General features: G+C 41.7%; 1 protein-coding gene across 7 annotated transcripts in view; it reads left to right on the top strand.

Moving 5' to 3' along the window:
* The window catches only part of DYDC1 (DPY30 domain containing 1), a 38,601-nt gene that overhangs the window by 18,568 nt on the left and 6,617 nt on the right, over nt 1–13,416 (top strand). For 3 of the 7 annotated variants that reach the window (XM_072756366.1, XM_072756371.1, XM_072756367.1), the window contains exons 7-8: nt 8,259–8,316; nt 8,768–9,215. The exons of 1 other annotated variant lie outside the window; for it this stretch is intronic. In XM_072756366.1, the coding sequence (XP_072612467.1) occupies nt 8,259–8,316; nt 8,768–8,808 (99 nt within the window). In that variant the 3' untranslated portion in view covers nt 8,809–9,215. Of the gene's footprint in view, nt 1–8,258; nt 8,317–8,474; nt 8,560–8,767; nt 9,216–13,416 lie in introns of those variants that run through there. 3 more of the 7 variants (XR_012001134.1, XM_072756370.1, XM_072756368.1) reach the window with 2 other exon arrangements.

The following is a 13,416-nucleotide window of genomic DNA, read 5'->3' as shown; positions in this document are numbered from 1 at the left end:
GTCCCCTAATAGTGCCTGCCTCTTAGGATTGTTCTGCAGATGACATGACTTAACTCACTGAAAGCTTTCTCAGCAGTGCCTTGTACTTAGTAAGCACTCAGAGAGTGAAGTTGCTGCTGTTGATGCTGTCTCGCATGCCAGGTGCTGTGACAGTAAGGGCGATCTTCATCAGAGTTCTTCAGTCCTGTTCTCCAGGGGCCTGTAACAAACTCAGAGGGACAGCAGCATCTGTGGGCAATGGAGGCACCTTAGAACTGAGGATTGGTAGACTGTCACAGGACCATGGGGGTTTGGGGTCAAGTGTGAGCAGCAATGGAGTGTGTGGCTCCCCTGCTCGCCGTTCACCGAATGACACCACTTCGCTCTAGGCGAGAAGTTGAGTGACCTTGTTCAAAAAGCAGATTCCCAGCCAGGGAATGGTGGGGGATTGGGAGGCTCAAGGTAGGAGAGGAGACAGCAGGGGCCATAACTCATGGGAAACGAGTCTGTGAGAGTTTGGCCCAGCCAAGAAGTCAGTGTTAAGGAAGGGCTGTGGCCCTAACAAGGAGCTTGACTATAAATTAGGAACGAGGTCAATGCCCATTGTCCAGGTTAGGCACCTACTTACTATAGAGACTGGAACAAGACAGAAGGGGGCTTATTACTGGGTGGGAAGGGGAAGGGACTGACAGCACTTCTTCATGCCAGAAGCTCTACTGAGAGTCCATGGGATCATGGGGGATTAGCCTGGGTTTGAATGTGTGGGGAAATGGAGTTTCAGGAAGTAGCTGTTCAGAATTATTCATTAATGAGCCTTGGGGCAGGCCTTGTTGCCCAGTGCTGTCTGACGTAACTGCGGAATGTATTTGGGTAGAGTAAGAGCTTTGGAAAATAGCCATGTCTAGAATAGAGTTGACTTTATTCTATCATCTATCTATCTATCTATCTATCTATCTATCTATCTATCTATCTATCTATCGGAGAGAGTGTGACCACAGGGAGGGGCAGAGAGAGAATCCCCCAACCAGGCCCCATGCTCAGTGCAGAACCTGATGCGGGGTTTGATCCCATGACCGTGAGATCATGACCTGAGGCGAAATCAAGAGTTGATGCTCTACGAACTGACCTCCTCAGGTGCCCCGACTTTATTTTTTTTAATTTTTTTTTTAATTTTTATTTAGGATAGTCACAGAGAGAGAGAGAGAGGCAGAGACACAGGCAGAGGGAGAAGCAGGCTCCATGCACCGGGAGCCCGATGTGGGATTTGATCCTGGGTCTCCAGGATCGCGCCCTGGGCCAAAGGCAGGCGCCAAACCGCTGCGCCACCCAGGGATCCCCCGACTTTATTTTTTTAGAAGCCTTTTCCTCCTCCTCAGTTATTTAGTATGAAAGGTAGCTTCATTATTGTCCAGGTGCCCAATCTATAATGTGGAGTCATCCTTGACTCTTCTGTGGTTGTCATACTTCAAGCCCAATATAGGGAGCCTGATACTTGCTCTTTTTTCTGTCATGTTCCAAAGCCATAGATAATAGGTTTCTTAGTCACTTTGCAGGTGCCACTGGTCTCCACTAACTTGTCAAAATATAAAAGATCAGTTTATATAACATTATTCAGAATCATGTGCCAGCTACCTCCAGATTAAAGATTATAAGGATTTATCCCAGTTGCAATTAATGACCATGCACCCTTTACCTAGTTCTCCCCATTTCAACAAATCTGTTTGACCTAGCTTCCCTCTGAGGACTTAGCTAGTTTCTGAGAGCACAACCCAATATGAGAAGAGGGCAGTGCCTTTGAGAATTGCTCTTCCAGATGGTGAGCCCAGGGTATAGGCAAGAGGGTAAATAAGGATGTAAGCTCCAAACAACCAGTTTGGTAGGCCGTGGTATTAACTTCTTACACAGAAGTCACTTAGAGCTTCACAGATGTGAAAGACTCAGAATGAAACATACCCACAAAAGAGCAAAGATATAGAATTGATGGTGAGTGGGCAGGAGGAAAAATGTGAGCAGAGCAATGAAGACAGGAATGCCTGCAGGAAACTTGAAGAAGAGTAGGTCTGAGCAGGGATCTAGAGAGAGGGAAGTTCAGGGAAGCCAGTTTGGACCGGGTCGTGAAGCACATTAAATCCCAAGCTAAGCGTATTCCCAAGCGTATGGGAATAGAAATGAGATCTGGAAGGAAGAGCTTTGCCGGGAACGGGAGGGAGTGGCATCTGTCACAAAGCAATGTCTTAAATTGTTTTAAGTGATGGTATTTAGGATGCTTTAGACTTAGGATGCTAATGTTTTTTAATTCGATTTGCCAACATATAACATCCAGTGCTCATCACAACATATGTCCTCCTTAAGGGCCTAGGATGCTATCATCATAGACTAGGCCTAAGGTAATGAAGGCCTGAGCCTGGTTTGTGGCCATGGAAAATCATTCTACAAACATTTATTAGGTATCTATTTTTTTAAAGATTTTATTTATTTATTCATGAGAGACACAGAAAGAGAGAGGCAGAGACACAGGCAGAGGGAGAAGCAGGTTCCCTTCGGGGACCTGATGAGGGACTTGATCCCAAGACTCCAGGATCATGCCCCGGGCAGAAGGCAGGCGCTAAACCGCTGAGCCACCCTGGGATCCTAACATTTTAATTTCTTAAGAAAGGGACCTTCTTTTTCTTTTCTTTTTATTTTTTTTTAATTTCCTAGGAAATTATCTATCTTTTTTTAGTTTCCTAGGAAATTAAAAAAAAATAGTCAAGGATGGACCACTGAGAGTACAAATCAAACAAAACCACAAGCTTTTAACATTTTGTGAAAGTTTCACTAAACCAAGAATTCCGATATTAGCCGTACGCTGAATCAAGTTTGTTTCTAATTGTGTACTAAATTGTAACTTTCTGCTACCACTAGATGTCACAAAGATTCAGTTTTTAAGAGCCCTACCTCTTGAGGCTTTAAAAGATTTCTTTTTTTGTGTGTGTGTAGAAATAAGGTTTTCTAGTATTCACAAGTATAATGAGCCTTAAAATTAGTATTATGAAATAATTTAAATATGCACAAGAGCACACAGAATAATACAAGCAATATCTTTTACTCCAACTCAGATTTAACAAATGTTATTTATTATTTATTCTATTTGACAGGTTTTTAAAAATAAAATCTTACTTAGAGTTGATGTGGTTTGTCCTCCTCCACCCCATCCCACCCTCTCATTTCTTTTGCCCACAGATAACCATTATCATAAGATCAGCAGATGTACTTTCCAGCTATACACCCCTGATATTTTCAGACAAAAATTTACGTATTTATCCAAAAATAGTGTAGATTTTGGGTGAGATTTTAACTTCATGTTAAATGGCATCATGATGTTAAATGCAGTCATTCTGCAACTTGCTTTTTCTCACTCAGCATTATATTTTCAAGATTTATCCCTGCCGATCCATGTGTATCTCACGTATTTCAACTGCTGTATAATATACTGTTGCCTACTCACTTACTGGCAACTGTTTACACTGTCTTAAATGCTTTATTTTTTTATACGGGCATCCTGTACACATCTCGCTGGGCAAATGTGTGCATCTGAGGCAATTTCGGAGGGTCTGCGCACCGCCCCTTGACTGTCAAGGGTAAATTCTGTCCTAGTAAAGTCCAGAAATGTCAGGCCACCTCCTCAGAGAATGTATCGAGAACTGTGTCCCTGGTGCTCTGGCCACAGTGTCCCATTGAAACAGGTGAGAGCGGACGGGTGAGAGTTTCTCCAGGGCGGTGGTTCTGGAACTGGAGCATGCATCGGAATCTGCTGGAAGCTTATTCAAATGCACCCCCGGGAAGGCTGGGCCCGGAGTATCACCTCTCTGACGAGCTCCCCAGCAGTGCTGCTGCCCAGCAATCACACGCTAGATGACACACGCTTGGGCAGCCGAGGCCAGCCTGTGCTCTTCCCAGTGTCCCCTCCCCAGCTCCCAGACAATGCCGGGTGGCTTTCCGAATTGGCCACGTGAGTTGCCTGCATGCTCCTACTGGCGGGGCAGGGGGGCTCCCCTTGTGCCATTTACTTTCCAGTCACTGGTAACGTCACCTTGAACGTGTCTGGCCATCACAGCTGCGTAATGTGGTAGCTCCTTGACGGTCAGCTCGTGCTCGCCCTGATTATTAGTGAGGTTACAAGCTTTTTCGTGTTTATGAGACAATGGGCTCGCTCTTCTGGGAATTGTGTGTTCATATTATTTGCTTCCATTCGCTATTGATTTGTTTGTCTTTTTCTTATTGACTTTGTTGGTTATATGTGTTGGGAAATCTCTCAGGTGGTGGGTTGTCTTTTAACTTGGTTTATGGTGTTTATTTTTGGGCCAAAATGTTAAGTTTTTCTTTCAGTTAAATGAACCACTCTTTTCCCGCTTATTTTTTGTGCTTTAAAAAAAAAATCTCCTAACAAATTAATGAAACATTACTCATTCCAGGCTGATTGAAAGAATCATCTTTAAAAATTCTTTTCAAAAAGAGTTTTCAAATTAATTTCTCTCAAGTATAGTCAGTAATCAAACTGGCAACCGAAAAATAAGGTAAAGCATGATTTTACCATTTGTATTGAATAATAAAAACAATTCTAGTTTTCATTACTTGTACTTGGTGATAATGCTGACGTGATATTTAAAGTGCTAAGAACGAACCGATTGCAACCTAAATATCACAACATACTTCTCCTCCAGCTAATGTGTTTGGCCTTTTAATTTAATGATTAAACACTTTCTTCAAGGAGATAGGAAGAAGAGCTTTATAATCAGAAGGCTCCAAAGTCTAATTAATTAGCACAGGAGACGTTACCAGGTGGGAGGTGTGCAGCGAGTGACTTCCAGCACAGCGAGGCTGATGATGGTGGGCAGATGCAATTTTATGAGTCGTAAGAAAGGCTGACCCACTTCAAAATATCTCCCTGGGCTCCCCCTGGCTAGAGCAACATCAATTAAATATTTATTTGCATCAACACTATTTTGAAATTCAGTTAACTGCCATGTGATGGCTCATTCGTTGTGTGCCACGCATGGTATGCAAAAAAATACTTTGCACTATGTCTAATCCCTCCATAAGGTAGATATTATTTCCACTTTACAGAAGCCAAAATAGAAGTTCAGGGAGTTTATTTAAGCTTCTGAGGTTTTCTCATCTGATCAGTTGAGAGAACTGATAGGTAAACCCAGATTTTTCTGGCTTTAAAATTGTTCTCAGTACCACTGTGTTCCGTAGGTATCATTAGTTATTCGTATTTTAGGGTAAAGTAGCCTCAGCCATTTTTACTAAACCATGAAACCAGTGGAATTGGATATGCTAGGGGAATAGCTGTGCAAGTGGGCTGGTGCTGGAGGCTTTGGACTTGGCCATAACACCTGAGAGTGAAGAGCTGGTACCTTCAGACAGCCCCAGGGCGGGGGTGGTGGGCAACCAGACGAGAGGAAGTTCACATGCTCTGCCCCTTTTTCCTGGGTAGTGCTTCCCCCCACCCCCCAGTTTTAATTTCTTATAAATTACTCGAGAATTTTGTAAAAGTGTAAATTCTAATTCCTAAATCAAGGGCGGAACCCCAGATTCTGCATTTGCTAACAAGTGGGCAGGGGGTGCTGAGGCTGCTAGTTTGGGAACCACACTGAATGTCAAGGGCCTAGCCGGTACTTCGGAGTGTGTGGTGGAGGATGTACGGGAGAGGAAAGGAGAAGTGGTTAGCCACTTGGAGGGCAGAGCAGCTGCACAGCAGTTCTAAGGAAGGTGGTGGAGGGCTGCGTGGGTGGGAGGGTGGATGGGTGGTGGACACAGTGTGGCCGGCAGTGCCTTCGGCTCATGCTGTGGATTCTGAGCCCAGGCAGAAAGCGAGCAGTGTCACCTTCTCCTTTATGGCATCTGATGATTGATTCACTGGACAGAGCTGCAAGTGCTCGTGATCCTTATGGCTTCAAAGCCACACTGAGGAGTGGAGTTAGGGATGTGTTTGCTGCATCATCCAAGGACCCTTTGGGAATAATTCTGGAGCATTCAGTAGCAGGCTTTCTGCAAATGAAGCGAAGAGAGGCTCTTTTTCTGAGCTCGGGCAGCAGGAAGCATTAGAGTAGCTGGCAACAGATAAGTAACCACAATTTGTTGGTTATTACTTTTTATTATCTTGAATTAGGAAAAAAATACGTAGATATGGCTCCCATTCACATTGCTGGCCGTGAGTTGGCCTAGGTTATTTGACTCAATATTTTTCTACTTTAAAAATACTCAAAGTCATTCTACAGCAAAGCTATTATTAACCAAGTAGAGGATTCCGTGGAAGTATCCACAGTTGGTGATTTCCATCTAAAGACAGTTGGGCTTGTGTAATCCACCCCTGCCTTCCCCGCCACCCCTGCCCCTCAAGGTAAGTCTATGTTCGGAGACCAACTAACCAATCACATGCTGCCCTTCCATCCCACCCAACTTCTTGCTTTGTCCTCTGACACTACTGGCTAGTTTTAAACACACCCACGTTGGCTCCATTTTTACTTCAGTTGGATATTTACCTTGATTAGCGTGTTTGCTTATGTTTAAAATGAGTGCTGTTTATTTAGTGACGACAGCCTTCAGAATATGTATATTTAATATAGAATCCCATATTCATAGAAATCCTCAGAAATTGCTGTATTTATCAGGGTCTGGGGCTCTTTTCGTATGTTTATGTTTATAAACAATGCCTACTTTCAACTTTCTGGATGCTCATTAAATACATCCTGACCTGTTGAGCAAGACGTTTACTTGGAAGAGGGCCTGGGAAATGCACATAAAAGGCAGTAGTAGTATTTGGAGGGTGGGGGATTAGTGCAGGGCGCTGAGAGCACCCAGTTCTCCCGAGGGCACCAGCACCCATTCACCTGCTGGCAGTGCTAAGACATCCTGGGAACACACCATGTCATCATGACTCTGCCCTGGCATCTTGCCCACTCCCCCGGGGCCAGAAACTTGGATGCCAGCCTGGAGTCCTCCCACCACTCGGCTTCCTACAGCCAGCACGGTATCAGGTCCCGCCTCCGCTTTGGACTATGCCACCCGGTCCCCGATGCCAGGGTGGCTCAACTTCGTCTGCTCCCCACACGACAGCAGCAGCAGCTAGCAAAAACAGTTTTGGTAAAAAGCCTACACGTCCATTACATGCCCCATCGCCGCACACTTTGCTCAAGAATCTTCCCTGGCTTCCCCCTGCCATCAGGAAAACGTCAGATTGTCCTTGTAGGACCCACAGAGCAATGTGCCACCTGGCCTCGGCCACCTACCACCTCCTGTCTTCCCTCTTAATTGTCCATATTCTGGCCTCACTAACCACTTGAAATGTCATGAAGATTTCCTGCTCTCCCGAGCTTATGGGCTTCAGTAAATGTCCTTCCTGTTGCCTGGAACATTCTCTGCTGGCGTCACGTGGGACATTTGTTCTTGTTATTACTGTGGAGGGCCTACTGTGTTCCTGGCATGCAGTAGGTGTTTAGGGAATGAATGAGTGGAATGTGAGGGTGGGGGAGTGGGTGCATGTGTGGACCCCTGTATGACTAGGGTGCCCCTGCCCTACTGTGTGGCCACCGCCGAGACAGTGCCCAGCAGGGCATGATGCTTCCCAGACACCCCTTGTCCCCCAGCAGGTCTGCCTCACGGGGAGCTGGCGCAAAGCCTCAACCGAGACTCGGGGCAGTTGTTCTGCTCCAGCCAAGAGGCTGGGCCTCCTACTACGAATCAGCCTTATTTGGCTCCAGAGCCAAGCCTTATGCCCCTCTTTGGAGATCCTGCTCCTTGGTCATCAAATCTGCCAGATTGTATAATCTTCAGCTCAGGCCTTTCACTTCTCACAGATTTTTCTTCCATAATGAAGACTCAGGGAGATCATTTTTAACTTTGCAAGTGCAGACCTCTTTCTTCTATGGCTTAACAACCTCTCACTGTTGTTTGTTACATTTTCCTCTGCGCTATACGCTCCCTGATGGCAAGAATCATAGCGGGTTTTCTGTGCTCTTAGTATTTCCGGAGACTAGAGCAGTGCCTGGGACATAGCAGGTGCTCAGTAAACAGTTCAGGGAGTGACATGAATGAATACAGGCATGAATGGGGCAAGGCAAATATTTCATTGTTTTTTTTTTTTTAAAGAAAAAAATTAGAGTGGTTTTACATTTACAGAATTATTACAAAGATTGTACAGAGTTTCTGTATACCCTGCACCCAGTTTCCCCTGTGATTAACATCCGACAGCGTCATGGGGTCTTTTTCCTGAGCTCTGTCTGTGGTCTTTCCAGTTGTTTTCCATGCTGGGACTCCGCTTTTCGGTCCTTTGTCCAGGCAGGTGGGTTTCAGGTACGTACTCTGCTGCGCACCTTGCATGACTGTGCCTGCATCTGGGGCCAGGTGGCGGGAGGCACAGCAATGGGGATCATTTCCCACTTTCTTGGGAATCACAGCTCCTCCAACCAGAGGCAGAGATCCCCCTCCCTCAGAACTTTGGGTGCTTGCAGGCTCCCATGGCCAACTTTATCACCACTGAATTATCTGGGAGCTGGAGCTCAAGATAACAGAAGAAAAGAAAAGACAGAGGATTTCCCTCCACTCTCTCAGAAAAAAGTGCTCTGCAGTCAGAGAAAGAGGGCCCCTCCTGGAGCTTTCTCTGTGTGCCTGGGTGCCCACAGAGCTTTCTCTTTGGTTTTGCACACCTTTGGGTCCAGGATATGGGATTTAAAAAAATGGGAACCTCACTGCCTTGCCAATGGTACTGTGAATTTTGGGCTTCTCCTCTTTGCCTATTTTTCAGAGTCCTCAAATAGCTACTCCATGCATGCTGGCCAGGTTTGATGGCTGCACTCAATGCCAGAGGCAGGGTGGAGTATGCTGTGCTTATTCCATCCCATCTGCAACTGCGACCCTGCAAGTCTAATTAACTTTAAAACCTGTATCTCAAAAATACAAACAGGCACTATACCTACATAAATGTGTGGATATATTTCCTTTGAAAGAAAATACACCATGATAATTATCTATGAATAGGAGGATCATAGTATTTTTTCCTCTCTTTTCCAAATTTTCCCCACAGTTACCATAAATTACACCAGAATAAAACCTAGTAAATGTTAATTTTTTATTTTCTTAAAGATTGATTTATTTATTTTAGAGAGAGAAAGAGGGGAGGAGGAGAAGAGGGAGAGAGAATCCTAAGCAGACTCCCCACTGAGTGCTCAGGCCATCGTGGAGCTCAATCTCATGACCCTGAGATCATGACCTGAGCCAAAATCAAGAGTCAGATGTTCAACCAACCGAGCCACTCAGGTGTCCCTAAATGTTATTTTTTTTTAAAGAAGCCTATTTAATACAATTGAACATTGTAGTTAGAAGTTTATAGCACCATTTAACACAAAACATTTTTCTTTTGTTTCTATATTAGAAACCAGCCCTAGAAAATACAGAGTTTTGGAATATTTTATTGTTTTCCCCTTTGGGGAACATTTTGCCAGTATCAGATACTATTTTGATGACTATAGATTTTTTCTTTTTTTCAAGATTTTATTTATTTATTCATGAGACACACAGAGAGAGGCAGAGACACAGGCAGAGGGAGAAGCAGGGGAGCCTGATGCAGGACTAGATCCTGGAACTCTGGTATCACGCCCTGATCCAAAACCAGACAGGCTATAGCTTTCTAGTATGTTTTGAGGTTGGGAAATATGAGTCCTCCAACTTTATTTTCCCTTTTCAAGATTTTTCTGGTTATTTGAGTTCCTTTGTAATTCCATATTAATTTTATGATAAACTTTTACATTTTTGAAGAAGAGGCTGCTGAGATTTTCATAGGGATTGCATTGAATCTGCAGATTGCTTTCTGCAGTATGTCATTTTAATAATATTTTCTAACAATCCATGAATATGAGATGTCTTTTTTTTGGTTTTTGTTTTGTTTTGTTTTGTTTTGAGATGTCTTTTCAATAACTTTGGTTTTCTTCATTTCAGCAATGTTTTGTAGTTTCTAGTGTATAAGTCTTGAACCTCCTAAGTATTTTATTCTTTCTGATGCTATTGTAAATGGAATTTTAATTTCCTTCTCAAATTGTTCATTGATAGTGTATAGAAATCAACTTATTTTTGCGTGTTGACTATATATATATATACCCTGAAACTTTGCTGAATTAGTTTATAAGCTCTAATAGTTTATTTCCTGTCGATTCCTTAAGATTTTTTATATACGGGATCATGTTATCTGCAAATAAATAGCTTTACTTCTTCCTTTTCAATTTCAGTGTCTTTTATTCCTTTTCTTGCTGATTTGCTCTGGCTAGAACATATGCTATAGTGTTGAAGAGAAGTGGTGAAAATAGGCATCCTTGACTTGTTCCTGGTCTTAGTAGAAAAGCTTTCACATAGTTACCATTGAGTATGATGTTAGCTGTGTGTTTTTCATAAATGCCCTTTATCGTGTTGGGCAAGTGTCCTTCTAGTCCAATTTTGTTGAGTATTTTTATCATACAAGAGAATTGTATTTTTCAAATGCTTTTTCTGTATCAAGTAAGTCATTTGTCCCTCCCCTCCTTTATCCAATCATTTATAGAGTATTACATTGATTTTCAGATTTGAACCATCCTTGCATCCATGGGATAAATCCTCTTCGGTCATGATGCGTAATCCTTTTAATTCATTGCTGAAGTTTATTTGCTATCATTTCGTGGAGGATTATTTCATCTATATCCATAAGAGATATGGGTCTATCATTTTCTTCTGTTATCTTTGTCTGACTTTGGTATCGTTATAATTATAGATGTCCTAATAGAATGAATCAGGAAGTATTGCCTCCTCTTTCATCTTTTGGAAGAGTTTGAAAAGGACTAGTGTTAATTCTTCTTTAATTAAATACTTAGGGGAATTCATCAATGAAGTCATCTGGTCCCGAGATTTTTGTTGGAAGGTTTTTGATTGTTGATTCAGTCTCTTGACCTGTTATAGTTCCTTTCAGATTCTCTATTGATTTTGAGTCATTTATATTTTGTGTGCTTCTAGAAATTTGTTCATTCCATGTAGGTTATCTAATTGGTATGCAGTTGTTCATAGTATTCTCTTATAATCCCTTTTATTTCTGTAAGGTCTGTAGTAATGTCATCACCTCTATTTCTGATTTTAATGAAGTCTTCTTTCTTTGGTATCTTTTGGTCCATTGAGCTAAATGTTTATCAGTTTTGTTGACTTTTTCCCCAAGAACCAAGTCTTCATTTTGTTGATCTTTTTGTCTTTCTATTCTCTATTTCGTTTATCTCTGTTCTAGTCTTGATTATTTTCTTCCTCTGCTAGCTTTGGGTTTAACATGTCCTTTTTCTGTTATTTAGGTATAAAACAGAGTGAACATGTTCTTTTTTGGTCTCAGTTATTTAGGTATAAAACTGAGTTATTGATTTAGGATTTTTTTTTTAAGTATAAGCATTTACAGTTGTAAATTTCCCTCTGAGCACTGCTTTTGCCGCATGCCATAAGTCTTGATGTGTTGGGTCTTAATTTTTCTTCACATCAGTGTGTTTTCTAATTTCATTTGTGATTTCTTTTTGAACCATTTTTGTCCAAGATTGTGGAGGTTAAGTTTTTTATATTGTAAATTTTCTAGGTTTTCTTCTGTTACTGATTTCTAGCTTCATTCCATTATGGTCAAAGAAGATACTTTGTATGCTATCAATCTTTTCAAATTTATTGAGAGTTTGTCATATGGTCTACCTTGGAGAATGTTCCATGTGCGCTTGAGAAGAATGTATATTCTGTTGTTTGGTGGAGTTTTCTATATATATCAGACAAGTCTAATTGATTATTAGTGTTGTTGAAGTCCTCTGTTTCCTTATTGATCTTCTATATATTTTTACTATCTGTTATTGGAAATAGGATATTGAAATCTCCAGCTATTTCTACCTTCAGTTCTGTGAGTTTTAACTTCATATATTTTGGAACTTTGTTGTTAGGTGTGTTTAAAATGGCTATATCTTCTCAACTAATTGATTTTTTTTTATTAACAGGTAAAGCCTTTATTTCTATCTTATAATAATTTAAATTCTATTTTGTCTGATATTAGGGGTAGCCACCCTGGGTCTTTTTCCATCCTTTCACTTTCAAATTATTTGTAGGTTTGGTTCTAAAGTGAGTCTCCTGTAAGAGTATTTAGTTGGAGTTTGTTTAATTTTTAATCCATTCTACCTTTTAATTGGGAGAGTTTAATCCATTTGAATTTAAAATAATTGTGGATGGGAAAGGACTTCTGCCATTTTGCTGTTCTTTTTCTATATGTTGTATTTTTTTGTTCCTCTAATTCTCCATTACTGCCTTTCTTGTGATTGACTTTTTTCCTCTTGTATGATTTTTATTCTTTTCTTGTTTCTTTTTCTGTATATATTTTAGTTTTTTCCTTAGTGGTTACTCTTTGGATTATGAGTAGCATCTTAAAAACTATCAAGCTTGAATTAAAACCAACATAGTCTCAGTAGTATATGAAGGCACTGCTTCTTTATAGTTCTGCCTCCACAGCCTGTTGTTATTGTCCCAGATTACACATTATATACAGTGTGCCCATTAACAAAGACTTATAATTGGTTCGTACATTTGTCTTTTATTTTATTTATTTATTTATTTTTATTTATGATAGTCACAGAGAGAGAGAGAGAGAGAGGCAGAGACATAGGCAGAGAGATAAGCAGGCTCCATGCACCAGGAGCCTGACGTGGGATTCGATCCCGGGTCTTCAGGATCACGCCCTGGGCCAAAGGCAGGCACTAAACCACTGCACCACCCAGGGATCCCCGTACATTTGTCTTTTAAATAAAAAGAGAAGGGGATCCCTGGGTGGCGCAGCGGTTTGGCGCCTGCCTTTGGCCCAGGGCGCGATCCTGGAGACCCGGGATCGAATCCCACATCGGGCTCCCGGTGCGTGGAGCCTGCTTCTTCCTCTGCCTGTGTCTCTGCCTCTCTCTCTCTCTCTGTGACTATCATAAAATAAATAAATAAATAAATAAATAAATAAATAAATAAATAAAAAGAGAAGAATTACAATTTTTTAAAAACCACAGTAATACTGTGTTTTATATTTACCTATGTACCTATGCATGTACCATTATTCTTTCTTTGTATGGCTTTGAGTTACCCCCTAGTGTTCTCCTGCCTGAAGGCTTTCCTTTAACAGTCTGCATGGGGCATGTCTACTGTGACAAACTCCCTCAGGTTTTATTTATCTGTGTGTCTTAACTTTTCCTTCATTTTTTGAGGGATAGTTTTGTTGGATACAGAATTCTTGATTGGCAGGGTCCCCCCCCCTTCAGTGCTTTAAATCTGTCATCCCATTGCTTTCTAGCATCCACAGTTTCTGAAGAGCAATCACTGTTAATATTATAGAGGATTCCTTGTATGTGTTAAGTTGCTTCTCTCTTGCTGCCTGCAAGATTTGTTGTC

This window comes from Vulpes vulpes, chromosome 4 (genome assembly GCF_048418805.1).
Source record: "Vulpes vulpes isolate BD-2025 chromosome 4, VulVul3, whole genome shotgun sequence".
Taxonomy (NCBI): Eukaryota; Metazoa; Chordata; class Mammalia; order Carnivora; family Canidae; genus Vulpes; species Vulpes vulpes.
Note: the sequence above shows the minus strand (reverse complement) of the source record. Positions and strands in the feature narration are given on the sequence as shown.